We start from the raw sequence: 23,293 nt of genomic DNA, 5'->3' as shown, positions 1-23,293 counted from the left end.
TAATGATCTTTAAATTCAATTAAAAAACTTTCAAATAATAATTAATCATTTTTGGGTCACATAATTAGATGATATTTCAGTTTTTCAATTAATATACCAACTCGGATACAAAGTGTAGTTTATACAGAGTATGATTTATGTACATATTATATTAGTAATTTATTGCATCAAAAATGCATCCAACGAGATAATTTGGGAATTAAAAGCACAGAATCGTGGAAAATATATTAATCAAAAAATTATTTAATTAAAAATTGAACTTTTTGTAAGCAGACAATAAATAATGTTCTAATTAATTGGTCAATATTTTTAAATATATATAAAAGTTCTTCATAATTTTTTTCAGTATCTTATACCTATACACAAACTCCCTACATGTCCCAAGATAAATCAAACAGCTTGTTTGATCTTTGGGTTCGGCACGATATGTGGGAGTATACGTGTGTATGTATGTAGTGCCAATTTGAAATGGCTCCACTAAAATTGCAAAAAAAAGTCCATCTGTATTTTAATAGCAATATTATTTTATTTTAATCGTGACAAAAATTTCAATTTTTAATAAAATTCGATACGATTATAAATATTAAAAAATCTAGCAAAAAACTTATTCTAATTTTAAATTATTAATGTGATGATGCAAAGCAACAATATATGCATAATAAAATGTATTTATAATTTTCGTTAAAATTTTACTAGCATATTTTAATCAGAAACTACGTAGTAATTTTTATATCTATCCATGGTCATACTACTTATTCTCAAACTCAATTATAATTTGAACAAATAAAAATACAACAAAGCATACATTATAATTTCTCGATCTTGACATTTATGTATGCACGTATATACACAGTTATTAAGATAACACTAATTTATTATTTTAACCGACTTCACCACAAACGTGCATACATATGCAAACATACATACATACATACATATATATGTACATTCAAATTCGTCTATTCTATTTTTATTTTTTACGATAATCAGGATTGAACTTCGCAATCGCGTTTGTTGGATGTAAATAAATGTGCGTTTCGATGAATATCAGCATCGTCAAAACTGGCACATTTCCGTTAGCCTAAAGACAAATGAAATATTTTTGCACTACCTTGGGCAGAGATGGAGGCGGCTGTTCTGGCACATCCGAATCCCACTCGGAGCTGAGGTCGTCGCTAGAAGCATCACCATAATCAGCACACCACGGCACTTCTAATAATGACTTCTGATATTGATCATAACCAGGGTTTAAAGTGGCCAAAGATGGAGATGGCGACCGCCGCCAGGCTCTCCTCAATCCTCTCGTGGGAGTATCATGATGATGTTCAGAACCGCGATGAGAGTTCCTTTTGTTTATATGAGTGGGCGATAGTCGTAAATGCCTTGGATGGAGCCGATGAGTCGGAACACCAGGTTCAGACTGTCTCCTGGGTGCTTCGACGGGATCTATTCTGATTTCAGCGACCATCGAGGGTCTTTTATTCAATTCGTGGTTCTGCTTCTGTTTTGACAGATGCATAGGCACTTCGATCGTTATCTGAGAGAACAGTTGCGACTTTTCAGTTTTGAGTTTCGCCTGGTGGTGTTTCAAATGCTTGGCCGCCATGGTATCATTGCCATTGCTGAGATGCTTTTGTCTTTGGAGGTCTTCCATGTCCTCGCTCAATTTTTCATCGTTCACCGCGTCCTCTGAGAATTTGGCTTTGACGGACTGCATCTCGTTTACAATGGATCTGTCATTGCGTTTTGAACTTGGAATGTATGTTTGTATGTGTGTGGCGCTTTAGCTCAATTCGTCACATGGATTCGATCCGGAGAGCGTCGTTCCAGTGAATAGAAAGTGGTAACGCTGGTAATCCGTTGAGTGAATGTGATTAACACGTTGAGTGCCGTGCTCTCCTATAATTTAAACTAAATAAATATAAGCGTAATTGTGACGTTAGCGCACTTTGCGGTCGCTTAATCAGGGTCTTCCTTTTATAAGTCGCATAAAAATTCACGATACACGTATATTTGTGCAGAGCAAACGCAGAACGTTCAGAGCAAACAGTGTACAGAGCCGATGTTAAAAAGTCAACAGTATCAAAAATGCGCACTTATTAAAAAAAATCACAAAATATTCATAAATTATTTCAAATATCGTGTGCCATTGCGAAAATTACTACACATCAAGTGTCAAACGCACAGGTGCGGCTTCGCGCTTTCCCGGGGGAAAACTGTCACAAGTCGAGGCACACGAGTTTTTCGACTACAATTGCCATCTCACGTGTCTGTTTAACTATTCAGTGAAAATGTTCAGTTTTTCCGCGTGTTTTGTTCGACGGAGGAGATCCACGCAAGGCGACCAGTGGCAGACTGGCCCAACACGCCGAGGACCAAGTAAAAACAGACGATGTTCAACAGTGCAGGGGTGCTCAATTTGCATCATGCGTAATGCATTACTGCTATAAAAAACATCAAATTCCATGACATTATTTGATTTGATTATTGTTAAACGGTGAAAGTGGAATTGGCAAACTGTCTAGGATGTGAAGCAAATACAGTTTGCGGATAGTTTGTGTGTTATGTATAGAATTGATATCAAATTTCCGCTTTCGTAAAAGCGTAATTTAAATTTTCTTTTGTTTTCCGGATACTATTATATTTCAAAATAGAGCAGTATTTTTAAATATGTGTTTGAGTTTTATTGAATTTCTAATAAAATAGGACAAATTAGAGGAAATGGGATTGATGATAGTTTTGATATTTAATTATACATACATATTTCACACGAAATATAATTTTAAAATATCCAGCAGTTGGGTTAGTGGTTGTGTTAATGCTAACCACTGAAAGTTTTCCAGGTTCAAGCCTTGGGTAGACCTCGAATGAAAAATAATCAAATCGGAAGTATTTCTGTAGTGGTGTTGGTCAGACTTGGATATTTGTGTCTCCATGTCGATCGTTCCCTATCAGAGTTTGCCATCAAATTAGCAAAACCATCCTACCCACTATTTCACCATTATTTGAATATAATTTCAAATTTATAATCTATAAATCTATATATGTACAAGTTTAATACCGTAGGTGTCACTCAGGGGCAACCCGTAATGGCATCATGGGAAAATATACATACATATATAGTGAAATTAATTGACAGTAATATTTTGCATGGTAAACGGACTATTTTGCACATGGTGATCTCGCACACGACAATCGTTGACACGAAAATCGTGAATATGGAATATCTGGCACTCGATTTCTCGTTAGCGTGATAGTTCGGGTGGTTGGAGTTTTACAGAGCCAGTATTCCGTGTTCGAGATTTTCGTGACGTGTGTGAGATCGCCATGTGCAAAGTTGTCATCGGACCATTTTTCACATGTCAAAAGATTTAATTGAATGATAAAATGTATTGAAGACATGAAAATTTCAAAACTTATTTAAAATGTCACCAGATTGAATTGAATGATAAGATGTATTGAAGACATGGAAATTTCAAAACTTATTTGAATATTGTATATGTGAAACGGTGAGGGTACATATTACAAATGGTATTTCTTCATATTTTATTATGAAATTCAAAATAAAAAGAAAGTTCATAGCATATATTGTTAAACTAGGTAGCCTCATGTGCAAGATATTATTTTGAAAAATCTTATTTTATTTTATTTTACATAGATATACATATGTATATACCAAGAAGGCTTGACAGGAAGACACCAATTCGCCTTCCTAGACAATTACTTACAGAAAATGGAGCATTTTTATTAAATAAATCAATGTATTTCGAGAAGCTGAAGAACACGAAATTAACAATTAATTAATTAATCCATTGAGACATCTATGGATTTAAACTAGTACATATTTTTGAACAAATCGTAAATACATTAAATGGTAATTGGATTGGTAGTCACATTGCGGTGGTCACAAAGACAATTTTTGCGATTAAAATCGCGAATACGCAATATTTGGCGCTCAAGTTCTCGTTACTATGATAGTTATCGTTAGTATGATGGACTTTTCGGCTGCCAGATGTTCCGTTATAGAGATTTTAGTGACTTTGTTACCAGTAATCACTGAACCACATTAAATACAGAAGATTTGTGACAGCAGGTAGGATGATTTTTTTTTTGCAAATATTGAGGAACCGTTTCAACAATGATCAGATAAAATTGGCAAACTCTGATAAGAAACGATCTACTTGGAGTCAAAAATATCAAAGTCTAACCAGCAGTATTAAAGATTAGACCGGGATAGAACCCAATAATCTCTTGATGCTAAACATAAACGCAATCACTGAGCCATAGTGCTGGTTGAATATGTATATACATAAGTGACGTGCCCTGTTTTTATCGCACATTCTTACTTAATGTGCGCGAGCACGGTACAAAGGGACTCGGTATGACATCACCTAGTCCCCTTGTATTCTGCTCGCTCACATGTAAGTATAGCTGTGCAACAAAAACAGGGAAATTTCCACGGTACGCCAATACACATACATATGTAGATATATAAAGCTAAATATTAGGTAAATCCGTCAACATTTACACAATGCTTGTATATTTAATTATATTAGAAGGTCAGAAGAATATATGTACATATGTATGATATTTAATTATGTAGGCACATGTACACTAAAAACTAACAGCAACTATGTACATACATACATACATAGTTACACATATACTATCTCGTAACAACACCGACACTTCATTTCATAACAAAGAATCGCAGTTGCACATCCCTGATCTCATGCACAAACGGTTTTTGAATTTTGCGAAGCTGTGCCATTCGTTCCGCGCGATGATATCTCGATAATAAACACGCTAATGTGCGTTCAAATACAAACAAAAAAAAAAACACCCGTTTAATTTGATTCGATTTACGACGGCAAAATATACCTTTCGGCCAAAATTAAACGCAACGACCTCTTCGTCAAAAATAGTAAATCCGCTCGCCTCGTAAAAACATATCAAAACTTCAAAACACGCGTATACATTACGTACATAAAATATATGTAAAGTCGGCCGAACGCCGAATAGGTTAACGAACTGCGATTCCGCTAGATAACGCTACTTAGAGGAACCAAAATTAAATTTGAAAGTCCCTGACAACAGCGTGGTACCGGTGAACTTAGATAAGGGCCTATTGTCGGTAATCGACAGACCGCAAAGAATAAAATGAGTGTTGTTGTTGAGTCTGTTTTTGAGACACGTGCTACGACCTTCGCGAAACAACGGAGGGAAAGTGAATATTTCCATATAAAGAAAGGGCTACGTTTGAACACCTAAAGTGTGTCAAATATTCGTCGACATTTAACCTAAATAAATCAACTAAAATGTACATACTTCCTGTTTGGAAATTTTACTTGATTTTGATGATAATATAATACTAATCAAAACGTGTATATAAATTGCAAATGAATCCTTTTCTTTAAGGATATCCGGTAAACACGATTTAAATTTAATTCTACGATTAACTTACAACACACATTAAATTATGTCGGATGTAACCACAATACCGGATTTAATTGAAATAGGAAATTTATTATATATGTAGAAGTTCTTCAATACATTTGCAAAAGCTATATACATATGTAGACTCTCTTTAAAGATATAAAATTTACATTTGTACGATATATTATTTTTAGATATTTATTACTAATGGACCATTAGCAGCGTCGAATTTCTATAAATAATACGTTTGTTAGTACGTTACAGTATGTTTCTGTGCAAAGTTCAATGGTGTTTGTTTCATACTTGTCTATAAAAACAATATTACTATAATCTTTCTGGTGGATGTAAATTATTAGTTTATTGCAGCGTGAAAAAAATTCGAAAGTTCAAGTGAATGTCGAAAAGATAACCAAAAACAAAATACATAGTTTAGCAAAATCATGTGACTTAAAATTGTATACAATACAGTGTATGTATATTATGATGATGCAGTATTGACTAAGTTAGTACACAAACTTTGTTTGTTTTGATTTTAATAATAAATTATCGCCACCTATGTTTGTTTGTTTGAAACTGAATGCAAGCGCAAAATCAACAAACCGGTTGATTTGCTTATTTATTTTAGATTAGTTTTAATTTATCTCGATAGATGGCATAAATGACAGTTTCAAAATAAAACAGTCTCGAGCACAGACATTCTTCTGATGTGGAATTAAATTGCTTTCGAACCTTTTTCCTAGCCTTTTCAGCAGGACCAGCCATGTAGAAGTCGCCAATGCCCAGTAGACAGTCGTCGCATCTACAAACATCACTAGACATCGACGATATTGATCCCATGCTGCTGCAGCTGTCCAGAGAGTCTGTGCGAAGGAATGGAGCTGGTCTTCCGCTGTTCAACGACTCCATCTTAGCAACGAGGATCGTCTCCATGAGACTCCTCGGCTTGGAGCCGCTTGGAGACAACGGCAATGGATCCGGAGTGACATTCCTGTACTCGGACGAAGCCATCTTGCTTACGTCACAAATCACAACACTTGGATGCTTAGAATTAAAATCTCACAAACAATCCATTAACTGAACATGTTTATAGGTATTCCAATAAGAAATCACTCACTTTTCCGACGCACACTGTTGAGTTGTTAAATTTTAATTGAAAATCGATAACCCTAAGGGTTTTTTTATTTGAGCATTCAATCAATCGAACACGAATATTGAGCAATAAGTTTGACGCTTACACACTCATTGGAACTAGTTACGCTTCTCATCTATCGTTAATTTCCCAATCCAATGGTTTAATTTCATTACTTTAATTATTTTTTTATTAATTATTAAACCCTTTCGCTTGAAAAATCTCACTCGGTTGAAGCCAATGCGATATCGATAACTGTCCTAGTTTCCGACTGTCACATTATAATTTATAATGGCGTTTAATTGACACTGATACCAGTGCCAAGTTTGCACGTCAAATAAGACACAGTCGAAATGATCGATAATGATGATAGTTTGCGGCAAAGATGGACGGGTTAATCGGTTTTCTCGTCCCAATCTGTGTTTGATCTGCGTATGGAAACCGTACCGATTATGGCCGAACCAAAGCAATCCAATCCAATCCGCAAATCAATCAGACCGATTGCGCAAGCGTTGCGAAAATATTATATATATATATATGTATATATATACATACAACGAGAATGCAAAATGAAAAAATAAATGGCTAAGCGCCATATTAAAGTTTAAAAGAGATGGTCTGTGACCTCCTGCTACGGCAAAGGTTAAATATGAAAGAGAGAACAGAATGTTACGATGTTGTATTATTGATTTATTTTTTTGCAATGTACAAATATTTATTAGATACGATGCTTGTAGCTATTAAATCCGAATGTTTATAGTGGCAGACGTCCCTGTTCCATGATGCCTATACGCTTAGAATGTTAAACAACAAATGTGCGTTCCTCCGAAGAAATTTTACATTCAAATTATCCACATACAAGCATATAAGCGAACGCGTTTAGCATTTTTTCTTGAAATTAAACATGCTCGTAATGCGATTTTCCAAACTCGTTAATATTTATCGCGCGTTTTATATTCGACTCATCGATCTTATCTAATGGTTCGAAACAAAAGCCGACGTTTTTTCCCGTGTTTTTATTTAGCCTTCGAATCGAACATGTTGTGATGAGAGCCATCAAAGATGTCGAACAGTCGACGGCACGTGGTAGATCAGAACCAGTTATGTCAATAGAGTCATCGACCATCTGCACAATTTACTTAATTAATTGATTTGCACGACCACGAGAAATATTTCTTAATTAAATTCTTAGCGGTACTATCGAGCGCGATTGCTCTCACGAATGTGTACCAAAATATTGAATTTATAGTAAATCAATGCACCGATTTCTTCTTCATATTACAAATCACTCAACCGTTCATTTAGAGAACATTACCGTATGTATGTACGTACATATGTACATATTTATGCATTTACACGGTTAGAAATTTTCATTTCGCATCACTAATGCCATTTTCTAATCATAAAGGTTGTACTAATTCAGAATCTTATTGTGAAAATTATAGAAGAAGGTGAATCATATCCTTTTTTCATATCCAATATTTTGAATACGTATCATTTAAAACCGCATCCTAAACTTAAATAATTTATAAAAATAAAAATTCATACGGCATAGTGTTGGAGTGACGTGAAAAAGGAAGTTGCCCAACCCCGAATAGGTAACTGGTGCGACTTCTAACTGCATACATACATATGTAAGATCGAACTAATCAACAATTCGTTGGAAGATTCATTCGACCGACTTTCCAATACTGCTCCAAAGCTAATAAACATCAAATAATTTGACTACTTTATGATAATTAATGCCTGGCGTTGGTGCGTTGGTTACACTCTATCGCAATTTCCACGAACGCGATTTATCACAATAATAATGAGATCTTTTGCGCAATTTTCGCGAATCGTGAAGGCCTCTCCGATTTCGAAATAATTTCCACACATTTTTAAGGATAGTGCGTCCCAGAGTTTCAATTGCGCGAACTTTTTTTTATTTTGATTATTACATAATGTGATGTATACCGAGAAGGAGATGATCATCAATCAAGTGGTCCATCTCCGGGAGTCGATTAGGCGAATGTCTTGCATGTATAAAAGCTTGTTTTTATTTTTTCGTAGGACGCGTTCGATCGTCTAATGAGCGTTTCTAATATGGCGATCATTAATCGCTCGCCATATTATACACACTTATTACGCAGGTGATGATTAAATTTTTCTAGGCAGACTTCGGACTATTCGGACCGTAATAACCGCATTAAATAATAAAATTAATTTCTTTTACCAAGAGTAAATAAATATGTAACTTTACATGAATAATATTTAGCATCTATTTTTGAAAGATGCATACAATTCATTTAATATACTCAATTGCTACTAACTATTTGTAGTTTAAGACTTTCCTTATTGTGCTAAAAAAATGCGCTAGCCACTGTGTGGATGTCAAGTGTCCAGTTAAAAATGTGTGTTTTAAGTTTAAATAATGGAAAATTTGCAAGGTTAATTTTTGTAATAAGATATAAAAATCATTTTATCATGTATTAAACGACAATTAATTTAAAATAAGTGCAAACAATGAAAAAATAATGGCTGATGTAGAACTGTCATTCCAAGGCGAATATCATCTCCCCTCTCTCTCGCATCTGTAAGACACGTGTAAAAAAGGCTTTCCGCGAAATTTATTATTACTGTTGTTAATTATCAATGTTTTTATTTCGTAATGACATAATTCAAATCATAGCGGTTTTGATGAGGAATAAATAAAATATGAAGACCCTGCATTCAGTATTTGTCAAATTATCACAGTGCGGCAAGTGTTAGCCATGCGACAATCCAAATTTTTAAGGGACAGTGTTTATCGATAGTTTCCAGGCACTTCAGTATATGTAAATATTAGTAAACTAATCTAACACGCGTCTTAAAAAAACTTGATGAATCGAATGTTGATAAATTGCGGATTGATGAATAAGTGGCCTCTGCTGACATTTTTAAGTATATTTTGATAAATCAATTAAAAATTAACTACGCGTTGAAATATCCAATATTGATATTATAAAATTTCAATAGTTGACCACTAAACGCGATATGATATATTTACCGCGATATGATATATTTTATACATAAAATGCGATATGATATATTTACCGCGATTTGCTTTTACATGTGTTTCAACATCCACATCAATATTTTACGTATATATTATACTACATATATCCAAAACATAGCTCTCACAGTGACACTGTCCACCTCTCCGTATTTTCCCGAATAAATTAATATGAGAAATAAAATACAAACGTGCAGATGAAATTGATAATAATAATGATTTGGGACGTGAGGCAGCGCGCCGCGTGAATAGTAGTTTGACAGCAATGACCAACAGTTCAACTTTTCAATTTCACGCCGAATCTACCTCTCTCTATAGCACAGTTTGATTATACATATCCAATGTTAAACCGATTGTAACTAAAGTCCTATAGAGTTTTCAAAATATTTTACTGTGCAGGCTCTCACGCCGACCATCTGTCAAAATTTACGACGCGTCAGAAGCGATCTCTAGCGCATGGTTAGGTACGAATTTAAATCCGGCGATCAAAAGAGGCCGAAGAGATGCGGGGGCGTTAGTTACGCCTAAGTGCACAAAAGCACACACAATCCAGTTGATTAGATCACGTAGAATCATCGTCAACTTGAACGCCCCTCGTCGTCAAGTTAACACCGTTTCAGCGAACGACGCGAAAAAAATCCCGATAAAATCGTTTCAATTGAGATGACCGATGAATAGCACCTCTTTTTTTTAATGTTCAAACATAATAGAATCCTCAGGCGTCTTTTGAGATTCGATTTTTAAACTATAATGGCTATTATGAATCGAATTGAAGCCGTACAAAATCGAAATCGTCGTACGGAATGTGACGAATTCGTACCGCGATAAACAGTCGATTTGATGTTTCAAATCTTTCAAGTCTAGTTGATTAATACGAACCATGATTACAATTATTGGCGAACTATTGTGCAATTTTCAAATTTAGTAACCACATCTTCTGGCTAACTTTCTATCACTCTTTTTTGGGGCCAAAATCAAAATAATTGTACACACGAAGTAATTTCCGTTCATATGCCAATGCACTTTACTAAAATGGTCTAATGTTCATACATACATACATACATAGGTATTATACATGCACTCAATTCGTTTCTTTAAGTACAGTATGTAAAATAACTATGCAAAAAAAATTCAGCAGACTAATTCGCTATGCTTGAATTGTACCTGTCTACAAATATGTATAGCCAAGTCTACGTGCAAACAATGAGATTTATTTAATCATAGTATTACATATACCCTAATAATTTACAGTTTTATTATTATTCTATACTCTTTCTTATTTATCAAACACCCACTCAATTCAACTAAACATCTTATTTGAGGCTATTGATTGATGAGTTTATCAACCACATTCAACAATTTAATGCCATTCAACTGGCTGCGTATAGACTAAGCTTTAAATAACACACATAAACCATTATACGTTAGATATAAGTATGAGTTTATTTAAAATTGAAAAAAAAATCCCATTCGGTAAGTGTAGAATATACTGCGTTATTAATTGAGATATTACACAGCTAATTCTTAATTTCCTATCGCATGCACAAAACTAGTTTCATTAAGTTGTATCGATTATAATGATAAATGTTTCGAACTTATTATACTGCGAAAGACTAAGCCAATTTTTATTTATGGAAAAACTACTCAAGGTATATATGTACGTACGTATTGATACATAAATATAAATTGTGTAAAGTATTGAAAACACACAACGACATAATCGTACGTAAAATTGATTTACGGTACGTCAGTACATACACGCGATAAGCCCGCCAATCTGAATGTCAAGTTTACAACTGACAACCGTAAATTATATATTTTACTATCTAGAACATAACATCATTGCACATGCTGAAGTGTCAATAACACGCGAATAAATTACCCGTCCATTTAACCCTTTGGTGCGATGATAAAATTTTCATATTAATAGAATAATACGAATCAGATACGAACGCATGTAATGTATGTATGTATGTATGGATGTATGTGTGTATGTATCAACAATTAATTGAACGACATAGAACCCATGTTTCTAATTATCGATTTCGATCAGAACGCAATCAGTGGGTCGCTCCATTTATCGCACTGTCGGACAATACACAGTTGCACACGTAGAAAGTACGTATTGGCAAAAACGACGATTGAAAAATTGTCAATCAAAACACGCGGGTGAATCGCCACAATTGTCAATGATGACATATCAAATGACTTTTTTTTTCAATTTCATTCGTGCATATGTGTGAACGGCTTTTGACAACTATCGAAATGCTACCGCCAAAATATAATATATATTTTTAATTTGAATTCAACCCTCGGGCGAATTGAAAACTTATGCAAGGCACGAACTTGAGATAGAAAATTGGACATAATCAAGGTTTCTCCTAATTTTCGAAGAATCTCGCAGTCCATCTTGTGTAAATATGTATGGACGTATTCATTTCAAATTTCAGTAACTATGCGTTTCTTAGATGTACTGAATATGTATGTATGTGTTGAGAAAGGATTTCTTAACAAGTTTCACAATAATATGGAATGTAAAGAAGGGTGGAATATAAAGGAAGGTGAGATACATATGTATGTATATAATGAGGCAATTACTTTGGGGTTATTTAAAATTATTGAAAAAATTCATCATTATTCATTATTGAAATACATCTAAAAGTGCCATTTACATTTTTTTATATGTAATAATTATTCAAAATAAATTAACTATAATATTTTTATCCAGCCAAATTTACATGGTGATACACCAGTAGACCGCAATAGACTAAGATTGAATAGGTCTGATAAATCGAATATGGATATTTAATCATTAAATTTCACATAAGGCACCGCCTTCGAGGTAAAAAAGGAATATTGACCTTTCTTGAATGGCATAATTAATGCATGTTGTTTTCAACATTCTTCAGATACGCTATACAAAATATTCAAACCGCATTTTTACGCAGTCGTATTCTGCAAATAAACATAAGCTACATACATATATATGTGATAGGAATGTGAATCTACGATTTATGTAACACATATGACGTACGTCACACCCTTCATATACATATATGTATTGTATATATACATATGTACATATTTGTAAAATACTTAAAAAACTTGCGGGTTTCAAAATTACCCATGCGTCGATATCTTTTGACTGTTACATACTTAAAGAAAAATATATTTTAAAATTTATTGGTGTTCTTTATTATTTACGTATACTAACGATCAATTATAGACACATAAAAACTACTTAGTTGAAAAAGATGATGATCTTTAAAAAAAACTAGATCTCTCAGTCAATCTGTACTAAAGACAAATATGTCATTGTCCAAAGCAAAGCATTCTCAAGAGTAAATAAACTTGAATCTAGATTGGAATCTGAAGATAAAAAAATAGATAATATTTTTTTTAAACTCAAAATGTGTCATTAAATTATCGTCTCTCGAAAAACGAAACAAATTGGTATTGAACAGTAGAAATTGGAACATTTCAACTTCATTGTTCATTTCAGACACAACCAATAAGCGATTTGCATATTATAAATATTCAAAAGTCGGTGTATATTTTAAGAAAAGAAGCAATATGAATGAAAAGATAAAATTAACATAATCATGAAATAAAAATTTCAAGCTAAATTTACATATATAAATTCGTCGCGAATAAAACTTTTATCCTCGCACGATTTGCGTCATAGAATTGCGTAGCTGTTCGTTGACGATTTCTCATCGCGCGACGATTCAGCCCGATGAAAAATGATCTGGAAATCACGAAATTGTTTGTAATGAAGAGTAATGGGACTAGTTTTTGGGTTCCATTGTAAAAGAGCCGACTATCAAACAGACATAAAAATAAATTACTGTATTAGCTACCCGTCGTAGAACATCCGATGCCGACGGACGACAAGATCGACTTTTACCCAACCATTAACCGTCCGAAATGGCTACAAATTAGCCAACATCTAGTCCACACCATAGACAACCGTAATAAATTACAATAAATAGAATGAGATTGACGCCGAGCGTCAGATGAGCCGCCCACTACATAGCTACGACTCTTGACGAGAATCGCAAAGTGGCATTAGTCGACTTCCGAATTGAATATCGTGTGAAAACACAACTCAAGCATAACTCATAGAATGAGGGGGGGAAAAAATGGTCTCATTACACATACATTACGCTTACACGTGTAATATACCCAATTTATGAACGTTATATATTGTCGTCGTGGCTAATGAATCGCTAGTTGCGATCGACTCATTCGTATCAAGATGTTTCTTTGCGTTTGACATATGTTAATGACCCTCCGGTATGATGTATTACGTAGAAATAACGAGGCCTATGAATTATTGAATACGTTTATCGATGGCCCTCACCGAGACTTCCATTAGTGCACAGCTCACCCATATATGATAATGTCACCGTTAAAAAAATACTCACACACATACATATGTACACTGCATAATCTAATATATTAGATACAAATATAAATTTGTTGATTAATGAGGCGAAGTTTGAGAGTCCCGAATGTTATTTATTGCCGATGTTAATCGTTTCTAATGGTTAATAACTAATAAATCAACGCGATTTTACAAGTGTTCCCATGCATATAAATCTATTTTATTCAATCAAAACAAAAATTTGTAAACTTACTTCATAGAAATTATGTTAGACTATTCATATAAATAATTCACACACTCTTTAAGCCTATACAAAAAGAGCCTCAAATTTTTACGCCATATGTATGTATGTATGATCAAGTGTAATTTCTTATACACAATGCGTTCGAAAATGATTTATTGATGGATATCAAGTTGACAAAATATTTAAACAGCGGTGAAATATTGTTGGTTGAAACGCATTTATCAAGATATTTCGCAAACGCAAATTTCATGTGCGAAATAAGAAACCCGTCGTATTACTAGTATTTTTAAAATCAACACAAGATCGATAATGGTAAATAATAATTTATAATAAAGAGCTATGAGACATTTAGACCAAAGGATACATTCGAAGAAAAATTACATTTTACAAAATTACACGATCCTAAAATAAATATAAAGAATACATCGGCGCAAGTTGTTCAATTTCTACAATGTTTTTTGACACTTTGTGAGTAAAAGCAATAAGAATTACATATATCATCATCAATATCATTGACAGCCATTCAAGGCCTCTCCAATATGCTTCCATTCGTCTCTGTTTTGGACAACTCCCATCCATTTTTATGATTTCATCCACCCATCTTCCTTGCGGCCTTGCTTGCACCCTTTCAGTCTCTCGGGCACCACTCGATCACTTCTTTCATCCATCTATCATCCATACTTCTAGTTACGTCACCCACCCATTGCCGTTTCAATCTCTTTACCCTCACAATTACATCAACCACCTTTGTCGTTGATATAATAGTCAGGGTAAAGTTATGTGTTGATAGTAAATAAGAGGTAATTTAAACTTCTAATACATTACATAACATTAATAGTGAGAGAAAATGCAATACGCTCGAGAAAAGCGGTTCTCTATTACGTATAAACATTTAAAACTATGTAGTAGTTTGCCTTCGGCTACAAATAATTGCAATTTTCATATACGTGTTCTTTCAAAATCGGCAAATATATCTTCTATATATTATATTATATATTTACATAAATGCAGAGTGATTTCGAACACCTTCTAAATTAACAACATTGAAAAAAAATAATAATGGAAATACGGTGCATCGTCAATTGAGTACACATACACATATTGAATCTAACGAGCGATACCAATCGCAGTCTACTAACGCCACTTTTTCTCTGAATGTTTTCGCAATTTTTTGCGTGACACGACAAATCGTTCCCGGAGCCCGCTTTTCGATAAGATCTTCGCGAGCCGCCTCTTGAGAACCGCAGGGATGTCCATATAAAGGGCGGGGTGTCGATCGCTTCGCCGATTGCGAAACGAGAACGATTGTGCAACAATTTCGCTCTAGCGAAAATTCAAAATACGAAACATCTGTTAAACAAGACATTCGCGAGAAGATTCCCCAAAGTAATAATATCATAAATAATACTCGAAGGCCATTATAACATCAAATACATACTACATATATGTACATACATACGTACTACCAGTCACTTCACATATCTGAGGCGTAAACGATTATGTTGTTTCGATAAGATACGTTCCGTGCAATTTAAGACAGGATGTCATATTATAAAATTTTCGCCAGGAAGACCTTGTATTGAATTGTTAATGAAAAACTCGAATTTGCGTCACTGTGGCGTACATCATCGTTTTTATTAACACATTCTCGACTTTAAAAGATAAGAAATAATTTTATTCATTCTACATATCTTAATCGAAACGGATGTTTGTTTAAGCATTTTTTTCTATATTAAGTGTGTTAAAATATTAAATTTAAGTAGTGGAAGCTTTTTATAAACGATATTTTTTATAATTATATATACATATTTAAGCAATTCTGCGGTCAAATTCATCAGTAAATAGTAAAATTAAATGTATATTATACATCATTTGTTATTTATATATGTACATACCTATTCGTATTTTATAGATAAATATTGTATAAGATATTAATGACCACTACAATCCGCGAATTCAAATCGCATCTAATTATTTATTTTAATAATATTATTTTGCAACAGTTACCAATATTCATTTATTACCATAACAGTAATAAATATTTATATATTTTACTTCGATGACGCAAAATGGTAAAATTTGCATGGCACCTAATAAAAATTCATGCAAGTGTGAAAGATCACGCATATGCTTTTTCAGATTTACATATTTGTCACACTCCAAATACCAACATCATCATTTTGTCATTATTGTATGAAAATATATGTACATTCATGCATCAAAAATTATAAAGCGACTTTTTTCCGCTGTAAATATTAATTGTGATTGAAGTACATACATATGTATCTATCGAAAATAAATATGCCATTGTTATTTATATACATATGTATATTTTAAAGTAAGTTAATGTAAAAACATACATGTATTATAGTATCATAATAATTACAAGATTTTCCTTAATAGTTCCCTACTATGATAAATCTAAAGGTATAATTAAATTGTTTACGGCTATTACGTCCACCCACGAAGAACAATAAAACATTTTCTTTCTTGTAATTACATTACGAATGATAGATGATCGATGCTTAGGAATTTTATATACGTCGATATCTATACACATACATATGTGTATACATATTTATGTATGTAGGTACATATCATTCAATTCATTATTAATTAGTTATAAATTTAAAAAAATAATTTATTTATTTAAAATCTACATACATACATCTACTGATACAACCAATTACATAATTATAACTTATTAATACGATGACCTTACAAAAATTAAATGCTAAAATAAACAAGCAAAAAAATCATGATAAGCAGCTAATCTTCTTCCGACAAAACTACAAAAATACATAACTGTACAAACGTAATAATGTATACGCGTGTGATACAAACAAGGATTATTCCTATCTACAGCTAATGTTCTATGCATTCGTTTACGTATGGAAAAATTAATATATTATATAGCTTGCGCGTGAAAAAAATCCTCAACGGCGTATTTTAAAACCTCTGGCATTTTTATAACAAATATCGTCAATCAAAAACCAATTAACAATTAACCGATATAGCACGGCGATAACATAAGCCGCTCATAATTCATTAAACGCTCGGTTTGTCTGTATGTACGAAAGTAAACAAATAAATTTTCAAAATAACAACATCGTGCTTCGTCGAAGTTTTAATAAAATGCAAGTCGAACTCAATCATCCAACAATAAGACACTCATTTATAAATCACGTAAATGAGCAACGCACGTATTTATTATACAATACCATACTTCATGTATCGATATGCAAGAACACACGCTCACTTAGTAATTAGTATGATCGATCACTGATTGCGATCTCGGGATGTTAACGGGTGTATAGAGACGACTTAGAAGGAACTGCGATTTTTTCACAGTTCAATAATCGCTTGTTTGATAGAAGAAAAACGCGACCGATTAGTATGGCAAACCGATACGGACTGACAAACAGGCTGTATAGCATATTGCGAGCCGTCAACTCGGATCGTGAGACTCGGCCAAACAACTATGTTCAACAATTGTTTGTTTTTTTTCCATCACCTAATAGTATGTTTGTTAAGTCTACTTTTGCCGTGAAAAAATTTGTTAAAATAAAATTAAAGTCGACCGGATTGTACAAAAAAGTTTCGAAACGGTAAGCGTGTTCACTTTGAACCGTAAACTATGTATAAACAAATGAAAAAAGTTTACAAATATTTATGCTATCCAAAAATTTCATTCATTTATAGATTGCTAAACATATAAAGTACATATATACAGTTAAATTTAGTTTTTTTTTTAATCGTGCATTACTTTGATTAATTCAACGTCGAATGATAAGATTTTGCGATAATTGGATATATTTGTCTGTTTCAATTTAAATAATTAATACGAATCTACATATTGGATAATTGATACGTTGACATACTTTATTGAGTTAAAATATGCAAAAAAGAAGCAAGAATATTTATAACTAGTATCTTAGTACGACAGGTGAAAATTGCCATATTGTATTTACATACACATATACAAGACTTTTTCTGTACAAATTCATATTTAAACAAATAATACTTGAAATAAATAATTGTGTCAATTCGAATACTATTGTGTATGAAGGTAATTAAAATCGTAATCCCTCATATTACAATTTGTGATCGAAATAAATTAAAATTTATCAAAAAAATACTTATATTATATATAATACAAAATTAATTGTTTTTATTGTGTCCGAAACGGGTCGTTAATCAAACGAATTCGCTTCACGCCCACTCGATTTGATTATTATTTTTTTGCACGATCTCACAGATTGAGAAATTGTTTGTGTAAAGATCCGCTAATGACTTTGCATACAAATATTATTAAAAGAAATATTTTTTCCGTAAAAAAAAAATAAAAACGTTTCGCAACAAAGCTCACAGTATGCGGTTTGCATACTTTATGATTTAATTAAATTAAATTTATACGAACAATTTTCCCAATTACATTTGATGGATAGATAACACGTACCTACATACGTTTTAAATTTATTACTTTTTTTTCATCATTACCATTATATGACAAACAGGAATTAAAACAGGAAAACCGTTGACTGGTCGTAAATATGTAAATTTTCACACACACAAATGCCGGTTCATTACAATATACGTCACACTTTTAAATTTTTCGCCTTGACCTTTCCCGTTTTAAAAAAAAATTACGTTTACATACGTATACACCCGGTGCGCCAACACATTTGTATTACACATAATAAAATTTAAATCGTTTACGTCACAGAGATGATGTAAAAACAAAAATAAATAAACAAATCACCGGTAGTTGCGATCTGTGATAAATGTTTATAAAAAAAATGTAATAGTTACACCGCGAAAAATATCAATGAATATTTCCGAACTACGATAATACATACATACATATAAATGTAAACGAAGTAATCTCAATTTTATTATACACATTCGACCAGCTAAACCAATATTGTATTATGCCTATACGTCAATTTGAGTAAATATGTACATATTTGAAGTGAGAATTTTATTCTCAAGTTGGAATGGCATTTTTGGATCAAATTGCAAATATATATCTTTTTACAAAATTAAAAAAAAACTCAGATGTAAACTCTGTAATGTATATATGGATATATGTATATTTGCGCTGATCAAATATTTGAAATTTTTTGGAACTTCGTCATATGAAGAGAGTATGTATGTGTAATTAGCATTTGTTTAGGTCAACAGTAGGCCAGCGAACAAAGCATTACAGAGATAAACTCAATAAGCTTGTAACATGAGCTGTGTTAATATTTACTTGGAAAAGTATGAATAAAAAAAATGCGTCGAAAACGGAATGAGATATATAAATCAGAAAATGCATCAAATGAAAGTGTCATATTTTACATAGTACATATGTACGTACATATGTACATATACATATAATATATATCGAACGATTAAAAATGTAGTTTTTTTCGTATGTAGATCTCATACGAATAACGCAAAGAATAAAAAGACTTATAAGTTGGTCGTTATTATCTAATCGAGAATCTATCATTTCCATTTGGATCCTTACATTTATAATCATCCAAAATCAGTTTGTTGTCGGAACTGTGAAATATTTACATTAAGGCTGGAGCGAGAAACGCAAAATTTGGATTTTCATTGATGGACTTAGTGGAAAACTTTTGACGTATCGATGGAACGTTAAATAAAAAAATCATTGATTTTAAACAATGTCCTATGCCTCCAATCAATCGATTTATCTCGATAAAAATTTCAAAAAAGTAGGTTTTTTCATGTACATACATATGTATGTATTTTATTTTATTTATTTAATAAACAGAGAGAAACTTACAGCTAAAACAAAGATAATAAAATAAATAGTTAAACATAAGCCAATTAAAAGTTTCTTCAAATAGCATAAAAATGAAAAATGAAACTTGCTATGAAGGCCAATAAAAAAGAAAAAAAAATAACAATACAAAAAGAAAATAATGACAAATTTGTAAATAATAGTAGAAAGTAATAGTAGATTATGGTGAGTAACAGTAGAAAATGAATCAAAAAGGATTAAGGTAAAAAAATAAAACAAAAAAAGAAAGAACGGGTTAAAAAAAAACAATCTTGCAAATAAGTTCCTAATAGTAATTGAACTATCATAAAATAATATATGTATCTCTTATTTAAGTTTAATAGTTTTGATTTTATTATTTAAAAAAAATAAACACTTAGTTTATTATCTATGGAAAAAATGACGATGTTCCGTAATTATTTCGATAAGAAAAGTCTTTTTTTTTTTTTTTTTAAATGCTTTTTATTATTACGAAATTATGTTCACAATACATCTTATATCTATTTTAATAGCTACTGATCTACTGATCATTTTCTATTTTACAATTTAATTTAATTTGGTTAGTAATCACAGTATTATATTATTCTAATGTTAATCTACAGCATAATAGGAAAAAGTGCTCAAAAACCTATTTACAATCCTTATAAATGTTCATAATACATCTAATACATAATATTAATTAAAGACTCTCTAAAGTCGATGACCTAAAGCAGATTGTGTTTAGGTAATCTGTGTTTATACCTGAAGGGTATAGACATTTTGTTGTAATCACCGAAACTCTTCACAAGTGTGTTAGTATGGTTATTAGTGATTCTGTCATAGAATCTACTGGTTAGTTTGTTAGTAATTTCTGTAACGAACGGAATATTATATATGGCATGCAGTTTTTTCAGGTTAGTATATATGCGTGTATTATAAATTATTTTTAGGGATTTATTTTGTATTACTTGGAGCTTGGAAAGGTTAGTATTCGAGGCGTTATTCCATACAGGTGAAGCATAGGTTAATAATGGTAATATGAGCGCGCGATATAATTTTATTTTATTTAGCGTTGATAAAGAACTATGGCGATTAAATATTGGATATATTGAGGATATACCCCGCATGGCCTTGCATTTCGCTGCCTCAATGTGAGGTGCCCATCTCATTCTTTTATCAAACGTTACTCCTAAATATTTTATTACTGACTGCCATTTCAGACTTTCTCCAGAGGGGATTTTCAGATCTGAACTTGGCTTATGCTTTCTAACACTAAAGAATATGGCGTCTGTTTTGGTTTGATTAATTTGAATTTTCCACTTAGTGAAGTGTTTAGTCATTGTTTTAATTGCAAATTCAAGATTTTTAAGAATAGTGTCTGGTTTTTTGCTACTTGTGAAGCAAGCTGTATCATCTGCATATAGGGCTATGTGACAGTTTTTTGGAATAGGTATGTCATTTATATATATGGAGAACAAGAGTGGGCCAAGCAAGCTCCCCTGCGGAACGCCAGCTGCGATTATTTTTGGAGACGATAATTCATTATTTACGCTAACCACTAGCTTTCTACGAGTTAAGTACGATTTGATGATGAGAATTAGGTAGTTTGGTATTTTGTTAATAAGGAGCTAATGAATGAGTCCATCGTGCCAAACCGTGTCGAAGGCCTTTTCTATGTCGAGACATACCATTCCGGTACTTCTCTTCATATTAAAGTTCTTCGTCACGTGTTCAGTTAGTCTTGTTAGTTGTTGGGTCGTGGAATGTCCAGTGCGAAATCCAAATTGTTCATTTATTAATTTCTTATTTACGACTTTAAGTAAACGAGTGTAGATTATTTTTTCCAGAATTTTTGAAAGCGTGCATAGTAAGCTATTGGGTCGATAATTGGCCGGGTTTTTCGAGCTTTTATCGGGCTTAAGTATGGGAATTACGTTGGCTGTTTTCCAGTATTCTGGGAAATACCAGGTGAGTAAACATGCGTTGAATATTTTAGATAGTGAGACTAAAGCTTTAAACGGAAGTTGTTTGATTATTTATTTATTTATTTATTTATTTATTTAATAGTTTTGGACCATTGTGGCATTACAGGAAGAACCTAATGCGCCACAATGGCCTACATTTGAAAAAGATATAAAAACATGATATAAAAACAAGTATACTGTAAATAAAGGAAAAAAGCAAAAGCAGAAAACATGGTAAAATAAAATAATAAAAAAAAGTAACAAAAGGAAAATAATACCTCATTCAGAGAGAAAAAAAATAACAAAAGTGTAAAAATTAAAAATAAAATCCATAAATCCCATTCTTTGTTTACACTGAGCAAAATTAAAATAGTATATAAAAATGTACAAAAGAAAAAGAAAAAATAAAATAAAATAAAACAAAATATGAATAAAAAATAAAATCACAGCGAGGTCCAAATGGAAGAGAGTAGATTAAGATTCCACTCATTCATCACATTCAAATTAAGAAAGTAATGATGAGCGCAGGTTACCAGATAAATATGTTAAGATAATATCCGACAATCTACGCTCCCCAAGGTGGAAAATATCACATTCAGGGACAGCAGCAACGATTTCATTGAGAAGTCGAATAGCTCTTGGAATAGGAGCCATTCGAAAAAGAACTGTGCGAGCAGCAGGTACAACCATTAAATGATGATGTCTACCACGCACATAATTATTAGGGACATAAAGTCCCAACTGTTCCAGCAACAACGGGCATGACGTATTACCACGCAATAGCTGGAGAACGAAACGAATTAACGAGAAGTTTCTCCGAAGTTCAAGGGAATTATACCCAAGCATGCCCAAAAGGAAAGGAGTAGGATAGAGATATGGGTAGTACCCATACTCTTTCTTATAAAGAAAACGAAGAAATGCTTTTTGCACTTTTTCTATAATAAGAGAGTAGTTTGCTTCATGCGGATTCCACACAATTGCATTATACTCTAGCTTACTTCTAACAAGTGAGTTGAAAAGCAAGCGAGAAGACAAGGGGTTGGAGAATAATCTAGCATATCTCAAGACAAATCCAAGTCGACGAAAGGAAACGTCAGCGATTGTCTTGATGTGGTTGTGAAAGGTGAATTGAGGATCAAAAGTGATACCCAAGTCGACCATTGATTCCACGCGCTTCAACAATACGGATCCAATGGAATATCCGTGACAATAGAGCGAATTCGCACGTCCATAACTCATAATAGCACATTTACTAGTATTCAGTTCAAGCCCTAAACTGGAACTGAACTCTAAAACAGCGTTAATATCAGCTTGAAGGAGAGAGGC

At 32.7% G+C, this 23,293-nt stretch overlaps 2 protein-coding genes across 3 annotated transcripts in view; both read right to left on the bottom strand.

The window, feature by feature from the left end:
* LOC143916129 (uncharacterized) overlaps window positions 1-23,293 on the bottom strand; it is a 305,722-nt gene that overhangs the window by 97,676 nt on the left and 184,753 nt on the right. The gene's annotated exons all lie outside the window — the stretch shown is intronic.
* IP3K2 (Inositol 1,4,5-triphosphate kinase 2) overlaps window positions 1-23,293 on the bottom strand; it is a 94,231-nt gene that overhangs the window by 17,966 nt on the left and 52,972 nt on the right. The window contains exon 1 of one of the 2 annotated variants that reach the window (XM_077437048.1): window positions 1,112-3,250. The exons of the other annotated variant lie outside the window; for it this stretch is intronic. Coding sequence (XP_077293174.1) covers window positions 1,112-1,717 — 606 coding nt within the window. The 5' untranslated portion in view covers window positions 1,718-3,250. Of the gene's footprint in view, window positions 1-1,111; window positions 3,251-23,293 lie in introns of those variants that run through there. 2 annotated transcript variants of the gene reach the window in all.

The sequence above is a fragment of the Arctopsyche grandis genome, chromosome 8 (genome assembly GCF_051622035.1).
Source record: "Arctopsyche grandis isolate Sample6627 chromosome 8, ASM5162203v2, whole genome shotgun sequence".
Classification (NCBI taxonomy): Eukaryota; Metazoa; Arthropoda; class Insecta; order Trichoptera; family Hydropsychidae; genus Arctopsyche; species Arctopsyche grandis.
This window is presented reverse-complemented; position numbering and strand designations above follow the sequence as displayed.